Below are 21,320 nucleotides of genomic sequence, written 5' to 3' on the forward strand. Positions count from 1 at the left end.
AAAATCAGGATTTGTGGCAATTTTACTGCACTCTGAATAATGTATTTAATGTAGAACAATACATATAGCTTCAAAATATACTCATACAAATCTTGGGCCAGCCTAAGGCCAAGTTTTCCTTACAGAGGTGGACCAGTTCTTTATGAATTACTTGTTTTTTTTCTGGCCCAACATGGGTAAGGCCAATCAGTATTTTCCAGACTTTCAATCCAATGACCTGTGTGCACTATTGCTCAGCGTGCCATGTTAACAGTTTTGAGGTATACCACGATCTTGAGTCAGCCAACAACCAGGTTTTTATTACAGGGAAAGACCTGCATGATGTATTTGTTATTTGCCTTGCTCAGTAATGTATTAAGCCCATATAACAGGGAATTGGGCTTGGTGGTGCATGAGCAGATTCAGTGTGAGTACTCCCTCTCATAGAAGCTTCCTATGCTTGCTTCTCTCCTCAACTCTCATTGCTCCACATTTCAATAACATCAGTGACCCAAAGTTGTTGTTTTCTCACAAACACAATAGTTTAAGGGTCAGAATGTGTGCTTTCTATCAGTGGCATGCTGGTGAGAAGCTGCTGTTAAGTTTGCCTGTACTTTCCTCATGAGAATGCTGTGAGCCATTAAGACAGCCTTGTTTGTTTTATAATCCACAATGGTCTTAGACCAGAACTGCATGAGGATGCAATTTGCTCATTTAAACATTTCTTCCTTATTCAAGTAAGAACAGTAAACATGCTCCAAGCATTAATACAGGCTTCCACTGACTCATATGCACACACTGTTCATTACTTTTGGTTCTGCATAAAACCAGCTACTGAATTTGCGTGTTTTGTGGTTGTGGTTTTTGCTTTTACCCTTTGTGTTCCTCTGTGCCTGTTTTACCTCTATCTGACTTATCTACCTGTTTAAACTTTTATTAACTGGCCAGCTGATTTCATTATCATGAATGTATTAATTATTAGTATTAATGGCACTAAGCTCATGCCAAATGGTTCTCTGCTAACTTTCATTAATTGTTAGCTATGTTAGCATTTTTGGTTAAAGTGTTTCTTTACATTTCTACTGGATATAAAAACCACATCCTCTTTACCCCTGACTGTTTGTGGTCTAACTGCTCTCTACCTTTCAGATTTGACAGATGGCTCCACAAGTCTGAAGCAGATGGTGTTTGGAGTTGTGACGGCCATTGATCTACTCAACTTTGTCACTGGCCACGAGAAACGAGAGAGATCGGTGTCTGAATGCACAGACGAGCTGTGATTGGCCATTTATATCAGCATTTGCTATTTATTGACCATGAATGGTTCACCTCCTAAGGACTAGCGATCCATGAGTCAGAATTTTAGGAACAGAGCATGTACATCTACATGCATTCTGTAGTGTGGGTTTTTCTTGCAATCTTCATGTGTATAGTAATTTAGGCTAAGATGTTAAATAATTTTGCAAAACGTTTCCATGACCAATGAGGATATCAGGGCAAGCTTTCCCCCCCAGTAGAAGAAAAAGGGGGGAGGGGACCCTCCCCACAATCAGGGCAAAATGTTGACCACTATTTTTGAATGTAAAAAGTATGGTCATTCCCCTATACAGTGGAATATTTGGATCAGTGTGTGCAGCCACCATAGTTTAGATTCAGAAATGCACCAGATATATAATTTGACTTTTATCTGTGATTTTACATTCCTCTATGGCTGTCAAGCATCTTGGTACACAAACATGGTAGAGCAAAGATGTCTCTGGTAATTGGAAAAACTAAGTTCCTGTTTCCAGGGGTTATTATTCTTACTAGTCTTAGAAATTACACTTTTAAATGCATTCCTGTACTAATTATGTATGCGCAATAACGTAGAGTGGAATTGAACTAAAAGTGATCTTTTTATTTATTTATTTAAAAAAAGATATACTTTCACCTAAGAAACATGCTTCATTTAACATGGTCACTGTGTTCCTGTTTTGGATAAAGTCTCCCTCCCTAAAAGTCTACAAAATCAAGCTTAATGTCGCATTTGACCCCCTTTTTGCAAATTCATGATCTTGTATCCATATGATTGGCGTGAACTTAGTCTTCTAGCATCTACACTTGTTAGAATAGTGTTGGCCCAAAAAGACCACACTGGGCTTTGACTCGCACTCTGTCTGAGATCAGAGCTATTGAGTCAGACTGTGACACTGTACCCATGTGCAGCAACACTTCCACCACTAACTCCTCCTCTCCAGCTCACTGTGCTGCAGAATGACAATAAGCCACAGCCAGATAAAAATGGGCTGAAGCTGAACTAGAGCCTAGTTGCCTACTAAATCCACCGTCCCCAGGAATTCACCCTGTCTGAGGGTCCAGGCCCTCATTCCATTAGCCTGCATCCCTGCTGCTGCCCTCTCTCAGATGGTGGGGGCAGGGGGCACACACTCTGCTGTGTGTTTGGTTGTTTGGTGGGGTTGTTTTAAGTTAATCCTCTGCAGTGGTTGAGGTGAAAGCCACTATGGATTACTCTAATTGTGCCACATGCTGACCCGGCAGAAGTCACTGAATTGTGGATCAGCATGTGGAAACCTGCAGCCTCTAGTTGTGCTGACCACTTCAAACATGGGCATACCCACAACCAGTATGTATTTAAGGCCTGGGCATGCTAACCTGATCTTGCTCTGATGTACTGTTTTGGTGTTTGTTATCTAACAAATATGCTGCCTCACACTAAACAGGTTAAACACTTAAGAGGTTTGGTATTTGGGGAATAAATGAAGAATTACTGTACAAACTGTTCTAGCTACTTAATTCTATGCCAATACTATGTCTTTGCTACTGCTGTTGTGTTCATCATACAAATATAAGATGCAGTAGTTGTGTTCTAATCTGACCAATGATGAATGTAGAAGGCTGATAATTATGTATGATACTATAGTCCTAGAGGCCTACAGTCTGTAATTGTATATTTTATAGATTATTTTAGATGTGCAAGCATTTTGTAGATCAATAGCTACTGTATGCATTTAGAAGACTGGTGTACCTAATAAAGTCTCCAGTGATTGTAGATATTTCTGTTAGGTGGGTGTATTCCCAAAGATATTATAGACATAATGTAGAGTATTTTCTCTGGCTATAGTAAACCAGTCTACCGTGTATGTGAATATGCATATATGAACCATAGGGGTGTCATTCTGTAGAGGGTTGGAATTTTGATCATGAATAACATTCTTCTAATTCCCCCTCTAATCTGAGCCAGCCATCATCTTGTCCCAGGCATTATGTAATCTGTGCAGTATATGTACAGGCAGGTATGTAGGTGGCTGGAAGAAACATCAGCTGTAGGTTCATTACCAGTGTTCATGTTTACATTAACGCCATTGCTGGTTTAGAACTCTAGGAAGTATCTCCAGCAAAGTAATTATTTCCTCAACACACAAACTGTCAATTATTCCCTCCAGACAGTCACAGGCAGGTCAACAACAATGTAGCTGACACCATTCGAGAGGGATCAACAAGTAAGCCCCTCTTTCTGTCATGCGGGTATATAAGCCCTGGGGGAACATGCTGTTCATGCACAGCTCTTTGTACCTGCAAGCCCCACAAGGCTCTCACTAATACACCTGTACTTCTCAAGCAAGGTTATTCAAAGAGCACGCCTGGAGCATCCAAGCAGCTGGACCAGAGCTAACCCAAGACTCGCCAAACATCACCTATCCAAGAAAAGGCACTATGGACATCACCATTCAGCACCCCTGGGTCCGAGACGCACTGGGCAATCCCTCACGGCTCTTTGACTGGTTCTTTGGCAGCCTGTTTGACTACGATGTTTTCCCTTACTGTGCCTCCACGATCAGCCCTTACTACCGGCACTCCTACCTGCGAAACTTCCTGGATTCTGGCTTGGGCATATCTGAGGTGAGGAGCTGGTTGGTTGCAGCCTGAGAGGAGAAGCTTTCACTGCTAGGTGTGCATGCAGTTAATGGTTGACTATGCTGGTTGAGGATGCCTAGGCTAAGAGTAGGCCAAGATGTGTTTAGGAGAAAACAAGTGGATGAAACTGGTTTTTCAGGCTGCTTTTAAGAGAAATCTAAATATTTATGCAAATTTTCTAATAAATTAACTTGATTATCAATGTTTTGGGGAAAGTGCCATGTCTTGTTCAAGTTGTGATGTAGCAGATGAAATTGAGCATGAAGTATGATATCAGGCAGAAGGTGCACTTTAAATGTTAAAAGTTGAAGCTGGCTCTTTGGCCTGGTGGTCATATTTCATATTTGCCATCTGTAAAGCCTGGTTCCACACCAGGTATGACTGCTGGTCTTTTACTTTCAATACAGTTTGGCTGTAATGCAGCTTTAGCATGTTGTCCATCTATGAATTGATAGAATGATAACAGAGCAAACGTCTAGACTGCTCTGTTGGGCACTCCAGCTGCCTCTCAGAACAAGGCTGCATCTTATATACCTCACCTTCTCTAGTCGTTTGTTCAGTGGACACATTTATAAAAACAAATGGTTTATTTCATACATTTACATCATTGTAATGCACACCAAGCTCTAGAGATCCACAACAGACTGCCACGGTATTCTTTTACTTTAAAGTGTCTCTTGTTTTCTTCTCTAGGTGAGGTCTGACAGGGACAGGTTCACCATGTACCTCAATGTGAAGCATTTCTCCCCCGAGGAGCTCAGCATAAAGGTGGTAGACGACTACGTGGAGATCCAGGGCAAGCATGGGGAGAGACAGGTGAGTTAGCCTTAATGGTCACACTGGTGCACAGGTCCCTCTTTTTGTCCATAAGCAGCTGTGGTCTCCTCATTTAAAAAATGCTCCTCTGTCGTCCTGAGCCATCACTTTTTCTGCAGATTGTTCCATTTGGTTCGAATCACCGCCTAATGCTTCTCGGGTAAATTCTGCATGCGCTGGGTTTCAAAGAATTGGGTCTGGCAATATTATTTTGCTAGGGATGATCAGTTTTTTTGGTGTGTTGTCCATGTCTGCGTATGCCAGAGAGAGGAGAGCAAGGTAAAAGCAGGGAGCTGGGAGCTTGGCTCACAGTCTTAAGGGGCTGAGCTGCAAAGCAGGTGCAGCAGCCTACACTGTGTCTCACTCTCAGGACAGCATCTTCTGGAGGGTGGGCATGTATGTCAGCATGACTGCGGAAAAGTGGATGAGTCTCCAGCAGTCAACAATCAAGGAACAATGAGTTGGTGACAAATCTGCTGTCTGATAACCAAACCTCAAGGAAAACGTGTTCACTCATTTCCCAGGTACAGATGTTCCTCATTAAAAGGCCTGACATGATGGCGTGATATTTGACATCATGCTGGGCCGTAAGGCAGTAAGTGCAGCTGCGATCCAGGATTCCAGCTGGGCTGGATTATGGCATGTGATATCAACCCCAAAACATTCACGGCTAAGGTTTACTCCAGGGAGTTGGTGAAAGGCAAGATTGTAGATACCTTGACATTTTCCTATTGATCCACGGCATGTGTTTCTGGATACATCCTCCCACATCTCTCTGCTGCTCAGACTTTTTCATTAATTCATCATTCATATTCCGATATACTCCTCCGTCTCTGATTCCCCCATGTCCATATCATTTCTGCTCTGTGCACATGGTTTATATGCCCTTCAGGTTGGGTGGAAATGAGGGGAAATCACTCGTAATGTTTATGCCAGATTGACGTCATGCCGGCATCACGGGAAGGTGTCCCCAGGGGGCACCATGCACAAGTTCCTTAGCTGTTCCTTAGAAATGTTCCTTAGCTGGTGACACCATGCATAAAATGATGCAAAATGGTTCTTAAAACAGCATTCCATGTACTGGAAGATCTTATATAGTTAATATTGGATCTGTTCAAATAAGGAAAAAAAATTGCAAAATGAGCATGATGCTTAGATGTCCTCAGCAAAAGTTCTTGTTTGCATTAATTAAACACAATATTAAAAATGGGTGTTTTCACCTTTCCTCTACTTCACAGAATCTGATGTCATTCTCTCTCTCCCACGCAAAATGAAGGATTTTCAAGGGGAAGCTTCTTGTATCAGATCAGGCCACATCTGATGCAACAAAAGACAATAGACTTATTATTCCTGCTGTGTGTGTGTTAGCATATGTGACATCTGAATGCTCTTATCTCTAAACTGAAATGCCACTGCAAGATTCTGAAGCACCTCATCCCTCTCCATTATATCCCCAACACTGTCTCCAAAAATCCCCTATAATCCACCAGGCCTGCTTCTCCAACACCCACCACCCTCTCCTCCTTTCCACCCCTGTCTTCAGGACAACCATGGCTACATCTCCCGTGAGTTCCATCGCCGCTACTGCCTGCCCTCCAACGTGGACCAGTCAGCCATCACCTGCACCCTGTCGGCCGATGGCCTTCTCACCATCTGCGGGCCCAGGACCAGCAGTCGCGAGAGCAGCCGTGGTGACCGCAGCATTCCTGTTTCCCGCGAAGAGAAGAGCAGCTCAGCGCTCTCTTCCTAGATGGGCTGCCACCTGCAGGAAGCTTCAGCCCCTGGCATTGACTCGAAGCGAGGGGTTGCCCTCAATGTATATCCAGCCTGATGCTCTCTTCAGAATATTAGCTTTAAAAACTTTGTCAAGGGTTTTTGATTATTAGACTAAAGTGAGGAACAGATCAATAAGGGCTGATTGGGGTTTCCATTCTGAGGCAACCAATTGGAAGGTTGTTTATTATAAACCTTTTATTTTCTACTCGACAACAATCTCAAGGATCATTCACTTAAACTCAAGGGTTTATCCTGATCCCTTCACCACTTTAGTAGAAGCATGTGCTGAATTTAGTGCTTAAACAAAGATCCTTTCAATTTAGAAACATGTTAACTAATAAAGGTGTGATATTGGCCGTTTCTGAGCGAGAAGACATTGATGGAAAGGAAGGAGGTTGGATTAAAATTAAAAGTCTGTTGTTATTAAATAGGTTTTGGATCCATAAGAGGCTCCATCACATCACTTGTCTTCCTGCCCATGTCTGCTCTTTTCTCACCCTATCTATTAATGTCCCTTCTTCCATCTAGCCCTGTTGTGAAGAGTGTACTAAAAATTAGACTGTAATAAAGTTAACCAAGAGGCAAAAATCGTCTGTCTTTTGATGCAACTCTATCTTCATTTTTAAAATGTTCTTATTTGTGACTAGAGACACCTGATAACTGTCAAAGTAGATTTGTCTTGGGCCATGAAGCATTTTATATATTGGACCAGGAAGTAGTTTGTAAGTCTGTAAGAGAAGTGATGCACAGTGACGGCAAATTTTACTGTCTTCATATGAGGATGTAGGGTCTCATGAGGGTGCATTTTATATATACCCACCCCTCCACAGCAGCCTGATCACATGATACTAGCCATTGTAACACATCTTTTATTTGTTGCCCACTGCTTACATAGGACACAGACCTACTTAAAGCACTATTTCCTTGGGTTTCTAAGGACAATAACACCTTATAATGGCAATACCACCTTCACAAAGCGTTTGTACAAATGCATTTATTTTTATTCATTTTCTTTTGTCCTGTAGTCAGGACAAGAGGATACACGTCATCGATTCTAGTCGAGGAGTACCTTGAAGGCCATCTGTTCATGAAGTAGACGTCATTATATTGAATGAGAGAAAGGATGTAAATGTCACAGACCTTGTCAATGGAGCACTAAATGTCACACTGATGGAAAAGCTTGAATTGGACTGCAGTCTCACTTAATAAAGAGCTGAGATGTAAACAGCTGTCTCCTGTATGACATATCATTGTAAAAACTGACATTGTACTGCCAAACTGATCTTCTCCTAATTGTCACAGCATAGCATTGGTTTGTAATGAAAATGCACATTGTAACACAAGATGATGCCTAAATTCCTATAAAATAGGTGAGGAAGTTCCTATCTTGGCTAATTTTCTGTAATGAATAACACAAGCAGTTAAATATCTAACATTATGTTTATTCAAAGGATCACCAAGGTATTCAGCACCACTGCCATGTGTCTGCAGTGCTATAATATGCATGTTCAGGATGAATAAATTCACAAAATGTGAAAATATAACCATGGAAATGTCCCTGTGTTCAAACTGATGAATGATCAATCATACATTAATCCGTCATCCTGAGAGGAGTCTGAAGGTGTGATGGGGCTTTGAGGTGGATCTCTGGATATTCCAGAGCATAGTCCGGGTGTATGAAAACCAGAGCTGTAGGTAGATGGAGAGTGTGCTGCTGGATAGGTGTAATGGGAGGTGGAGGAGGAGGTGGCCCTTGTAACAACTGCTGCTGATGAAGATGATGATCATGATAAAGAAGTTGGTGCATTCTGTGTGAAGACAAAAACCAGCAGCAAAGCATTCAATGATGTCCTCAAACTAGTCATACAAAAATAAAGAAAAACCCTTGAAAATCTGACATGAATTACACCTTAAACATTACAATAAGATAATTTAGAATCTATAATGTAGACAAATGTACAAATGATATTCTAAACACAACACTCAGTAGTCAAAAATTTTCAGTAGTCAATTTGAATTTCATTTAGACTTTTACTGGAGTTATGATTCACAGATTAACTGAAATTCAGACATTCAGGCAATGACAACTTGCTGACAGGCAACATTCACTCTCATTGACACTCAACCAGTGAAGTCTTAGTTGTGTCCTGCCAAAGCTCTTACGTTTGATAGTCCTGAATGCCTTCTGCTGGTGTGTAAAGAATGTCCCATGAGTGAGCCTGTGCTGGATAGCCAGGCAAAACAGGCGCTCCTACAGAACCACTGGCTTCCTGAAGGGTGTGTGCTGGAGTCCAGATATACTGTGCTGGTCCACAGGCTTTGTTCAAACCTGGCTCACCTTTTGCCCAAATTTCCTTCCTCAATTGGTGAAAAGCCCCAAGACCTACAAGAGACATGAAGAACAGAAATCTCTGATCATAATTTTTGAGTAATTATCACAGCCAGATCCTTTATTCATACTTAGATCAGTAACCTTCTCAAAGTGTCTCTTTATTCTCACAGTAGTAACCAAAAGTAATAGAGCAACCAAAAGGTGAGCTACCAAACTTTTGGTAGTAACCAAAAGTAGTAGAGCAATTGAGAGGCAGACACAAATGCTAAAAGGAGTGGGCAAATCCAGAATCAGGGTCATTTGAACAGTCCAGGATCAGGGCACCAGTCATTTTAACAGTCCAGGGTCAAGCAAAACAAGGAAAGAAAGAACAGGCAGACAACTGAAAACAGGCTACAGGGAAAAGGGCTAAAGAATGCAGAAGAAGAACACGACAGAGCTAATACCAGATATAACCGACAGAGGCATGGACTAACAATAACCAGCAAAACACTAAGGAATACACAGGCTAATAACCAAGAAACAAGGAACATGTGAAGCTAGTGATGGGAGGGAAAACCAAATGAGGGGTGGAACAAACTGAAACAGGAAGCAAAGAAAAATAAAAACACGAGACAGGGTTACCACTGAGATGAGACACTAGAAGGAGCCAATCATGACACCAAAGATATCACCTTGTGTTAGGGAGGTGTCAGAGACTCTTCTATCCTCCTGGAAACCGGGACTCTGGAGACTATTCTGGAACCTCAGGACAGATGAAAGAGGTGAAGGATCTCTTACTGACATCGCTAAGATTGGGAGCTGTTCCTGGGCTCGGTAGAGATCTGGACCTGCTACTGAAAGGACATGGGCAGAAGTGAAAGATGCGCTGGAGTTACGGGAGGACGGGCAGGGCGAGGACCTTGGGCAGCTGTCGGAGGTAGTGTCGTCCCCCAGATCCACCACAATGCCTGCATAGACAAAATGTCAGGCTTCCTGTGGGATTTTAAAGGCCATGGACTGTGCAGTCAAATAAGCACCCATCTCTGGGAAAAAGATTTTAAAATCACTATGACTCCTGACTTTGGACAAATTATTAAATTCTGATAACTAGTTCCAGTCTACTCACTTGGTGGGTGGCTCACGGACATGGAGCATGGGACCTCAGAGACGGTGTGCCTGCATATCTTCCACCTGGACTTAGTGACAGCTGAGAGAGGCAGATGCTCCGCCTCTTTCCCTATGTCTTCAGCCCCTGCCTCCTCGCTAATTCCAGTGCAGAGAAGGCTGCTGGGATATGCAGAGTTTATGTGATGGGGGATGGTTGGCTTCATCTCTACTAAAAGCTCAATGGAGTAAGCAGGCTCTTTCGACTGATCCTGAGTCTGTTGGATTTGCTGTTGGCCCTTGGACATTCTCTCCAGCAAGAGCCAGTAGATGGCAGAGAAGTGGTTGTAGCTGCTATTCTGTAAAGACTAGGCAATCAGAAATGGATTATCTGTAGGTGCCGTAATTACAGTATGTATAAGACCGGCTAGACATAAATGAATAAGTCTTATTGTTCAACACTGCAGGTGTTAAACAAGACTGGTATTTTTTGCCTGTCTAGAACTCTAAATTAAATTAATTTTTCAAATAAAATCATCCCACACTGATATCACTATTTCATATTATTAGACAGGTTTTCTTGTCCTCACTGAATTCTAGCAAACATTCCAGTTTGTAATGCACTTTGGAATTATCTGGTACTTGAGCACCCTGTTTGTAAGGCTTAACAAGGTTTCTGCTTTGTCCACACCAACATAGGAATAAACTGCAAGTGCATTACAAAATGATATGTTACTAACGTCTGTTGTCTTCTGCTTGTCAATGCCCATCTCCTGCATGAGTCTTAGCACTAGCTCGCTGTAGTGGTCCATCCGGAGGTATCCACTGGGGCAGGGGTTGCTGGGACAGGCCTGGCTCGCCTGCATCCAGCTGTGCTGCCGGATCTGGGCGATGCTGATGCGCTTGGCTGGGTCCACTGCCAACATCCTGCGTATCAGGTTCTCACACTCTGGGGAAAAGCAGGACATCTTAGTGTCCTTCAACAGTTTTGCACATTCCATCTTAGCTGTGTGAGACCCTGCACCCACTTAGGAGGACTCTGGAATTTAGAAATACGCCCTCATACATGGATATGGTATTTTTGACAAAGTGTTATTTGTTTAAAAATGTTGCTTTTTTAAGTTGGTTGAGTTATCAGTTAACTTCACCATATATTTAATTTCACTGTTCTTGTGCAGTGACAATAAACCTATTCTCTCTCTCACTCAAAATGCTACTAGTTACAAATGGCAAGGAGAAATGAAAAATGCAAGAAACAGCATGTTCCAAGAGGTGTTTAAGTTCATTCACTGGGGCCTTCTAACTCTCTTGAAAAAGAGATCCTGAGAAATCAAGGGTCCTCAGAACGTGTCCCTGGTATGCTGTTTGCCAGTGAAGACCACCAGTCACAGCTCTGCCTACCCTGTGACATGAAGTAAGGGACCGCAAAGCATCCCTGGGTGACACGTAGTTTCAGGGCAGGAAGTTTAGTCTCATCAAAAGGCAAACAGCCACACACCAGTACATAGAGAACCACTCCTAGACTCTGAAAGTCAGAGAAGATGTAGTTATGTGGAGGTTTTTTTTTCTGAAGGTCCCTATTCGTACATCTTTCCTAATTCATATCATAACATTATCACAACACTGCAATGCAATTGGCTACATGCCTATATACTATATGTGAATAAAGTATTAGTACTACAACAGAAAAACAAACACTAATACCCCTCATAAAACCCACAAAATGTAAGAACATAGCATGTCTTGTATTACAAGTGAGGTTGTTCCTAGGCATTTACCCAAATGTCTAGCTGGGGTCCCTCATACTCCCTCCCCTCGAAAACCTCTGGCGCTGCGTAAGGGGGACTTCCACACCAGGTGGACAGAGGCTCACCAGGTGTGAAGAAGTTTCCAAAACCAAAATCTGAGGCACACAGAAGGGTGAAATTAGCAGGGAATATCTCACAAATATACAACAAAGGTATTGAAAACTGTGCCCTACAGTTCCTCATCTGCTATGTCCAGTTCCGTTCACTCAAACACAGAATCATTATCACATTATCTGGTTTCTTTTCGCAATGCTTTAATTTATATGCCAACCCTGTGGTCCCCTACCTGCCAGTTTGATGTTCATGTTATTGTCGAGGAGCAGGTTTTCAGCTTTAAGGTCTCGATGCACAATGTGGTGCTTGTGGCAATACTCCACAGCCAAGAGGATTTGCCAGAATGTTCTACGTGCATCCAGTTCACTCAGGCGACCATTGGAAGCGAGATAGTCTTCAGAAAACAAATGGACATAGAGAAGAGGTATTCAAGGGTAAGGATGCCATGGTAGCTCAGGGGTTAAGGTACTCAATTTATAATCAGAACATTACCAGTTCAAGTCCCACCACTGCCAAGTTGCCACTGTTGAACTCCTGAGCAAGGCCCTTAAACCTCACTTGCTCAAGTTGTATTCAGTCATAATTATAAGTCACTTTGGATAAAAGTATCATGTAAATAATGAGATATGTTTCTGACTGGCTTGTAAGAACTTTGATTTTCTCTCTCACACACAATGATTTTATGAAAAAAATCTGAGCCTGATTAAAGTAGTCATCATTTATTTAATTAAGTGGTTCATGATGAGACTTACCAAATATCTCCCCATTCTTTGCATATTCTGTTACTAAGTACAACATGTCCTTGCTTTCCATAACCTGCAATACATAAGACACAAACATTGGTCAGAAGGAAATACATTTTCAGAGCATGGATAAAGGTGCTGATAAATCTTCAATTTTAATGTTGAATGACAAGCATTGTTTCTATGTTAATGCTTGACTTGCTTCACTCCTTTTCCTGTTTGTCTTTCTTCATATGTTTGTAAACAGGCCTTGGAACTCTAGATAGTGAGCTTGGAGAAACCAGTTGTGCAATGACCCAAAGTGAGGTCATCTGTTTCCTCTCTCACAAGTCCATAGAGACCCACAGTGCATGTAAGCGTAACATGAGGTGGCCATTCTGGGAAACTACCACAGTTCCATCGATTCAGAATGATGAAAGATTATGAGTTTCACCCCATCCTGAGAATAGTTATAAAGTATGTAGTTACTGAAGCTGGAGGCTAATGATTAGTGAAAACGCAGTGGGTTTGTGGGTCAGACTCCACTGCATTAATGCTAATGAGAGCTCGCAGACCTGGTAAAGTTTGATGATGTAAGGGTGGTCCAGAAGCTTCAGGATTTGAACCTCTCTGTTGAGTCTATTCATGTCTGCAGCACCCAAGCGAGTTTTATCAATGATTTTAATGGCAACCTGTGAAAATGTTAGATAAACAATTATGACAATGACAGACAATTATTGTAATAACACAGGTCACTACTTGTAGCTGAACATATGCTGCTTGTGATAAAAATACCTGTGTTTTAGTGATTTTGTGTCTTGCCAGTTTCACCACAGCAAAGTTACCCTTCCCCAGTGTACAAATGATCTCGTAGAAGCCGACCTGGAGCAGTTTACTTGGCTGATTTGAGGGGCCCTCCGACCCGTGCTCTGACAACACCACCATCATTAGCAACTAGCTGTTTAATTATTAAACAGGAGATAACATGACTTCATGTGGCTATGAGGCAAAATGCTGGAATGAATCATAAGTAAAAAACAGTAAATATTTTAAACGGAAATGTAAAATTCAACTACATGTATGCCTTAGCCTTTACAGTAGGGCATGTCAGGGGTGTCCAGCTCTGGGCCTGGAGATCTGAAGCTCTGCAGATTTTAGTACTAACACAAATCTTATCCACCTGATCCAAAGCTCTTAGTAGCATCTGCATATTATAGTCAGATCTGGTGGAATTTTTAAACTGTGCAGGCTGATAGAGCTCCAGGACCAGAACTGGACACCCTGGTCGATGTGATGTCCACGTTGCTGGGTGTGAGCCAGTAAAAGGAATTTGCTAAGCATACTGAATGGCCTCAGTGTATGAAAGGCACTATATACATATACTCGCCTTACCTCGACCTTGCATAAGCTATGAGGCTTTTGGAGTCGCCAAAGTAATGTTTTGTTTGCATAACTCTATTCTTGTGAATTTCCTTTGTACATTATATGTATTATGCACATTTTCAGTCTTTCAGTTCACATCATTCTAGAGATCTTTTTGCCCAAAGCCAATGAAAATCTGTATATTGTGATTTGTGATAAAAAATCACTACAAACTATTACTTGATATGTGTATTTTGATCAGTGACAGCTCCTAATCACCATTCTGCAGCTATTTAATGATCAGACTCTAAAGATTCCAAGATTTAAGTCTTGCATAAGTGCAGTGGACATCCTAACACTTCAAAATGGATATTTGTTTGCAATATTCTAAATGAATGAAAAGAATAAATCGGGGAATACTGCTATTGTTATTCTGTGAAAGGAGTATCAATCGACATGGAATAAGGGTTTGCCCTTCGTATTTTATGATGATTAGCTGTTTGCATGCATGTCAGATCACTTCTGAAAGCTGATTGACTTTTATTGCCAGAAGCACATCTTTGCAAATACACCTCTTAAACTGTAAGAGTACTGTGAATTACTCAGTAACTGCACTGAAACAATTATGAAAGGTTGATACAAACGTGAGAAATGAGTTTCCCTCTCTCAGCGTCCTTAAGGAGGTACTATAGCGTCACCTAAAGGCAGTTGAACACAAAAAAACACTACCACCCATCACCACCACCACTAAACCCGTAAGATACTTGTGTTAAGTTTCCTCGAAGAGAATCGTTCGTGAAATATTCTTCTAACCATTATTTTAATCTTCATGGATTTTGAGGTTGTGGATTGGGTGAATGTTATAGGACAACCTTGGAAACCATATTCGTCTGAAAATAATATATTGCAAATAGCAGTTTAGCCAAATTCAAAATACACGCAAGACTTCTCAGTTCTTCAAAATGCAGCCAGCCTTCTCACTCACGCTCAAACACAATATATATATATATATATATATATATATATATATATATATATATATATATATATAAATAATAGCTCTGTTATATAAAGAAAATACTGCCACATTATCTAGTTATAGTACCATCTTTGAAAACGAGCTCACCTTTTCAAAGCGTTACAATTTAAAGATTTCCATCCCCATTTATAATTTGCACGTAAACGGTGTTCCGCGAGATTAAATTCCTGCAAACTATTAGTCCATTGCTTTGTGCACCAGGTAGAACAATCGTTTTGCAAGAGTTCACTTCATGGCTATTAAATTTGTATAGGGAATTTTAATTGTTATTTTAATTCCGACTCACGGTTGTCCGCTGCTGAGCACAATCCCTTCTGAAAACTAGGTATTTGGGGACTCCTCCCCACGCCACGATACCACGACAAATTGATGCTCACTTTATTAACGTCATTCTGGCGTCAGTGGACCAAGCATGGCATGCGGCCGCTTGAGAGAATTTTCATGTTGCCAAGCAACTTATTCTCCACGTGCCGTAGGTAAGACCACCAGGACTTGATAGCCAGCCTTGTAGGTTTTTGTCTTTGTTTAGGATATGGGAGAGAGTAGGCTACGTTAAAGCTTGTTCATCATTTATATATATATATATATAAAGTTTATAAGGAGAGTGTGGGTACCTTAAAAGGTTCACCAAGCTGAGTTAGAGAGCAGCTAAAAGATTACATACCGTGGTTAAGTATTACACTTACATCTATCAACCTACAGTGTCCGAAACCAACTCGCGTCGGTTCACAGGACACACCCACGGGGGACTGTGAACACAAACACACCCAAACACACCCTTGCTAAGAACCACTTATGTAGCTCTGCCTGAGGCGGGACTAAAAGAGATATGACATGCAGTTTAATAAATAGATAAACACAAATATCAATAACCAATTAAAAACAGCTAATTACATTAATCTCTATGCCGTACACGCCTTCAAAGCCGCTGCACTGAATAGGCTTAACATTACAAGTTATTTAAAAACATTCACGCCCTAACCATCTGCTGTATAAACCTCCTTACATGAGCTCGCATGTGCCGGTAATATCGCTTGCATGTGCCGGTAATATCGCTTGCATGTATATTAAAGCCCAGCTTTACTACCCTGACATTAGAGACAGCACACAGCACGCATGGGATCCACTAACCTATGGTAAACTCGGGGTTGCTCCCAGGAAGAACCAGGGATTTGCTAAAGCTGGAGAGGCTTTCCAGAGAAACTGTGTACGTTACTAACAGCTATAGTTTTGAATATATCTACATATCAATTCTCACACATTTCCGTTGAAAAACTGAAGGAACCAGGCCAGAGAAAATAAAAGATCCTCACATATACTTACTGAATTTCCTGACTAATCTTGTGCATTATTTCCCCGTTTATACTATATATATTATGGGTTCCTGTGTAAAGTTGAGGCGGACGCATGCGCGGAGAAGAGCGATATTTATTACGGGGAAATCCAGGATCATAATCGTTTGACCAGTTCTGGCTCATAGAGCCAATACGTAAAACACGGGAATACATAGCGAACCAAAAGGAAAGAAAACATACGATGACAGAAAAAGGGGAAACAGGCTACAAAACTCACAGGAGAAACCGAGCGAGAGAAAGCGAAACTACGCTTTAACAACAACCAACAACACACTGAGCCAAACACGGGGATTAAGTACATGGACTAATGAGAAGTAAACAAGACACAGGTGAAACTCATGATGGGTGGAGAAAACGAAACCAAGGCACAGAACCACAATGAAGTAAAGCAAAACAAAAACACGAGACAATGAGACGCTATGGAGTGGCCAATGACATCCTGCTACAGCTAAAATCCCATGTAACCCCTAAACTCTAGCAAGCATTACACATTTGAATGCCTAAATCCAGTTAGCTCTTGCTGCCCAATTAAACTGTGCTTAAAATCTAGATACGACCAAAGTAATGTTTTATTTTGCATGTGGATCAAGGTTTGCAGTATACCGCGGACGTTCTCACACTACCAAAAATATGCATGTGTGACCACAGTGAAGTCCTCTATTTTGCCACCCACCACGTTAATTAATGAAGTCCATTGATCTGCCCCACGTCATCCATTTCTCTCAATCTTCAGCGGGGAAGCGCATCTTTTGAATGGAATTGCTTCCTTGTTCTGTGTCCTATCACATGCTTGTGTTAACTATTTTATGAATATAGTTAAAATACCTTGAATTATAAAATGCATTTTATTTTCTGAAATGATCCCAAAACATCGGCAACACCTTTGCAACACAAAAACCAAACCAGTTCTGTAATTTCACAGAAAACCCATGTTACATTCACAGCTGACAGAAATGCACTTCTACTGCAGTACTGCAAACACTCAGAAACAGGTGAATACTATATCCAGTGCGAAAATCAGTAAACTCCTATAGGGTAATATCGGCCACTGTCATACCTTTACTTTTAGACCATCCTGTATAAGCGCTTGGGGCTGAATTGGATTGACTTCATACCTCTCTCAACCGATAACACTGAACACTGATAAACACTTCATATTAACGGAACAGCAAAGGGTTCGTTAACAATAAATTCAGATCTACACGATCCACAGATGACTGCCGTGCCTAGACCTCACTGATCTTTCTCGGCGCTGGCGAGGCAGCCTAGGTCCTCTAGGGTCTCCTGTGCCGTGCGGCTGAGGGTGGGATGGCGGCTGGAGGCCAACTGGCGGACGCGCCCCAGGGGGAGGGAGTGCTGCAAGAGTGGGCGGAGCCGCATCGCAACATCACCCTCAACAAGCAGAGACTGGAGCAATCGCAAGGTTTGCAGACACACCTCCGAGTCCTGGTCTGAAACGTAGAGTGGGAGAAATGAGAGGAAACTAAATATGCGCATATAAATCAGTATAAACTTATAATGGTCTATACATGGCAATGTTATGATCTTAAGGTGGCAAATCAACTGCATCAATTTTGGGAACGTTAGAAAATGTATGTGATCCCATTCAATAATAATATTAATAAAGTATGCACACATTTTGTCACAATAAAATGTTTTCATAAATAGTTTTAATATGTAGAAATCTATTAAATCCAGAATGTTAAACTTGGGGTAATGTTACTATTTTTACTGTTTATATTTGAGTACTGTATAAATAGATCATAGGATCCTGATCTAACTGAATAAAATTTTTGTAAAATTAAGATTTCATGGTGCATTGAACTGGAACGTCAAAGAGAGATTGTTTGTGTGTGCATGAAGGGGAGACTCAAAGCATACATAAGGGAGTGAACATTCACTGGTTCTATACTGAGAAAGGGAGCAGACAGGAGATGATGGAGGGTTGGAAAAAGTGCTGAGGCTTCTCTTAACCCTGCCCTCTTCCACATGTGAGGCTGGATATCATGACGTCAAAGCTGAGATCAGATAAATTCCAATGCCATTGGGAAACCTGTATCTGTTACACACACTCACACGTAGCCCTTCTCGCGCTCTCTCACGTGCACACACACACACACAATCCCAAGCATGCTACTCACATATACCTTCAAGTAGGGTGCAAATAAGTGGGGACAGAGTAGGACTCTCACTGATGTAGGTTAGCCCCTTTACACTGATACTGACATTATACAATGCCATCAGCATCAACCTGCATAAAGACATGCCACAAACCTGTTAGCAATAAACTAGACAAACTCACAACAGCACCTAAATGTTCTAGAAGTAAGCAACCCACACTTTAAGCTTTGGAAAGACCCCTTGCTTCATCAGCCCAAGCAGCTGCATCAGAGTATCCAGCAGGATGAGGGCGGAGCTGGAAATGAAGTCCCTCCCACACGTCACAGCTGCTACATCTTGTAAGTGAAAAGCAATGACAGTAAGACTCAAATTATTTGAAGATCTACCTCATTAAGCTCTACCTCATTAAGCTCACTACACATGTTCAAAATGAGTTAACAGTACTGTTATGAGTCTTAGCCCCTACTGGTGATTATGCCAGCCAGTGCAAGCACAAATTGGTGTTCGTGGGAGTTGTAGTTCTGCTGCTGTGGTGTTTCCTCTTCATCCAGAGACTTGATGAAACTTTCCAGGGTTTGACCTGCTACAGTTAAGAATGGCTCCAGCTTCCCCTTTACACCAACACCCATCCAAACATGCACAAAAAAACAGATGTACACACAGTTTGTGATTTAGCAAGAAAGAATCTTATATATTTAATGAATCTGATTTTGGTTTAAATATATTCAGAAATAAACACTATCAATTCATCAATTAGTGCAATCAAAATGCACTAAAGAAAACAAGCAAACCAAGGGTACTATTTGTTGGAAAAAATGCCCTCGCCAGTTTTCTAATGATGTGCCTTAACAAAGCACACGGCCCAAAACATGCTGACCCTGTTAACAGTCGTCCAAGGTTAAAAACATCAGCAATGGCTAGATAGTTCTACACCACCTTAAACAAACCTCTGTTAGCTGTGTCACCATTTTTAGAGGTTGACTCACGTCAGCCAACATGTCCCTGATGGCCTCCTCCCTGCAGGAAGCACTCCAGAGCACGGTGCAGGATGCTGCCCCCAGGCCTGTGCAAAACTGCGCCTGCTGCTGCAGCTGTTCCCGGCATTCCCATAGCTGCTCCCGGAGAACAAGCTTCTCCTGGAATCCAATGCAGTTACACACATACAGACATTTGCATCTTGTATTTCACTGTAGACTCATCTGAAGCCACTATACTGGATTTGAAGCCGCTGTTCTGGACAGCTTTTCATCTGACTAATTGGTGTATTCTGATAAGTCAGAATAATTCAGAGGACGATTCATTTCACAGCAGTAGCTATAGCTAAGATGCGCCAGACCACAAAGGGCCTCTACAACGTGACGCTAACACTATTCCCATACGCTTTACTACCAGATGCGGTGCCACACTAAAACAAAGCAGTACTGAGTGAGTTTGCTGTCAGTACGTGCCACCATATCCCTTTTCCTGTGCCCCTCCTTCTCTCTCTCCTCTGCCCTCTCTCACCTCCCTCTCCCTCTGGAGCTTCGTCAGCACCGCCTCCAGGCGGGAGCGAAAGTGCAGACACTCCTGCCTCAGTTGCTCTCTCTGTCTCTCCTCCCTCACTGTGGAAGAGTTTCCCAAAAGCAGCAGTGAGATTATCAGGCAACACTACATTTATAAGTCATCTACAACATATACATAACATGCTCATAAATCCTATACAGATGACAGAATTTAGGGCGTTAATGCATGCTTATCTCTGAACTGCTTGGGCCTGACAACATAAGCATTCATCTATATTTGTGTATCTATTACAAATATTCTACCAAGTTCCTAAGGGGAGCTTAAACTAAACTCTGGCTAGACAGGTGGCAGAGCATAAGGGTGGTAACACTTTCTTTAATGGACAATCTAACTTAAACAACATTTTTGTAAACACCCCACCACCACTGCCGAGTCAGTGCTTTAGTCTTCATAGTTCATGAGTATCTTTACTATGATATCTACATCCCATTTATGTGATCACAACCAAACAACACTGCTGAGACCCAAGACTACAGAACAATACCAACACACACAAAACGTTTTGCACATGCTAGTTTTCTTTTCATCGTAGGTTGCTTATTTGGATTGGTGTTTTAAGCACAGTCATATACTATTTAACAATGAGACAGTAATAAGAAATATAATTGTAATTAATTGCAAGATAAATACATCTTAAATCTGAGGTGCCCAGCTCTGGTACTAGAAAATCAGGCCATCAGAAATGAGTACCAACACTAATCTTGCACACCCGATCCAGACAGGCAAAGCTTTCAATATTACAACCAGGTGTGTAAATCTTTGCAGCCGGTAGAACACTGATGTACAATTATAGTCCACGTGGCAAGGTCTTTTGTCTTACATGAGTCTAGGGAACGTGCTTTATGCAGGACGTCGATAAAGTCCCCGTTAATAACTTTTGGCAAGAACTCCCGCAGTTGCATGACCTCTGTGGACAGTCTTTCCAAGTCCCTTTTTCGGGCTCGGACAAAACAGTCCCCTCCCAAATCCTGCAAAAATAACGCCACTTCTCTTAATTCTTAGTATATTATTCACACAATGTATTACCAGAATTTTCATTTAGATTGGTCTGATTTGTACTTCATGGTTATGATAAACGTCGTTTAACTTTATTCAGATAGCTAACCTAGCTAGCTAACTAAAGTTGCTTTCTATAATTTAGCTAACTAGCTAGCTAGCTAACCTAAGCAAGCTAACATAAACTAGCTAAACTAATTTTCCTAAAATGACAATCTGTGTCGGTGAACCAGGGGAAAAAAAGATTAGCTAGTTAACTGACTGGTGTAGGAAATATATACCCTTCTAGTTAAACTCAAGGGTGCTACCTCAGCGAAGTCTGACGCTTTCATCTTGAGCAGAACGTCGAAGATACAGATGTTTCACCGCGCCTGAGAGTGAATTAAGCGGTTTATG

General features: G+C 41.7%; 3 protein-coding genes across 10 annotated transcripts; 1 reads left to right on the forward strand and 2 right to left on the reverse strand.

The window, feature by feature from the left end:
• The first annotated feature begins 3,693 nt into the window (after positions 1-3,693).
• cryaa (crystallin, alpha A) lies at positions 3,694-6,460 on the forward strand. The gene is made up of 3 exons (XM_027011814.2): positions 3,694-3,879; positions 4,588-4,710; positions 6,254-6,460. The coding sequence occupies exons 1-3, from the start codon at positions 3,694-3,696 to the stop codon at positions 6,458-6,460; spliced, it is 516 nt and encodes a 171-aa protein (XP_026867615.2).
• A 1,005-nt stretch (positions 6,461-7,465) lies between these two features.
• Positions 7,466-16,244, reverse strand: LOC113578523 (serine/threonine-protein kinase SIK1-like). 6 transcript variants are annotated; one of them, XM_027011825.2, is made up of 12 exons: positions 14,977-15,232; positions 13,284-13,446; positions 13,064-13,180; positions 12,519-12,582; positions 11,999-12,160; positions 11,683-11,807; positions 11,306-11,429; positions 10,645-10,853; positions 9,927-10,272; positions 9,493-9,651; positions 8,650-8,869; positions 7,466-8,294 (listed from the first exon to the last, which is right to left on the reverse strand). In XM_027011825.2, exons 2-12 carry the CDS (start codon positions 13,434-13,436, stop codon positions 8,078-8,080), a joined length of 1,896 nt encoding a protein of 631 aa, XP_026867626.2. In that variant the 5' UTR covers positions 13,437-13,446; positions 14,977-15,232; the 3' UTR covers positions 7,466-8,077. The 6 variants fall into 6 exon arrangements, with proteins under 6 accessions (XP_026867626.2, XP_026867625.2, XP_026867623.2 ...); XM_027011824.2 differs by having other exon boundaries at positions 9,493-9,654; XM_027011822.2 differs by having other exon boundaries at positions 9,493-9,768.
• Positions 16,245-16,301: 57 nt separating this feature from the next.
• Positions 16,302-21,306, reverse strand: hsf2bp (heat shock transcription factor 2 binding protein). Of its 3 annotated transcripts, none has more exons than XM_027011767.2 (8): positions 21,233-21,306; positions 20,749-20,896; positions 19,869-19,966; positions 19,313-19,501; positions 18,832-18,976; positions 18,583-18,700; positions 18,392-18,495; positions 16,302-17,695 (listed from the first exon to the last, which is right to left on the reverse strand). In XM_027011767.2, exons 1-8 carry the CDS (start codon positions 21,254-21,256, stop codon positions 17,478-17,480), a joined length of 1,044 nt encoding a protein of 347 aa, XP_026867568.1. In that variant the 5' UTR covers positions 21,257-21,306; the 3' UTR covers positions 16,302-17,477. The 3 variants fall into 3 exon arrangements, with proteins under 3 accessions (XP_026867568.1, XP_026867569.1, XP_026867567.1); XM_027011768.2 differs by having other exon boundaries at positions 19,352-19,501; positions 21,206-21,278; XM_027011766.2 differs by having other exon boundaries at positions 21,206-21,278.
• Between the last annotated feature and the right edge of the window lie 14 nt (positions 21,307-21,320).

Source organism: Electrophorus electricus, chromosome 16 (assembly GCF_013358815.1).
Source record: "Electrophorus electricus isolate fEleEle1 chromosome 16, fEleEle1.pri, whole genome shotgun sequence".
NCBI classification, from domain to species: domain Eukaryota; kingdom Metazoa; phylum Chordata; class Actinopteri; order Gymnotiformes; family Gymnotidae; genus Electrophorus; species Electrophorus electricus.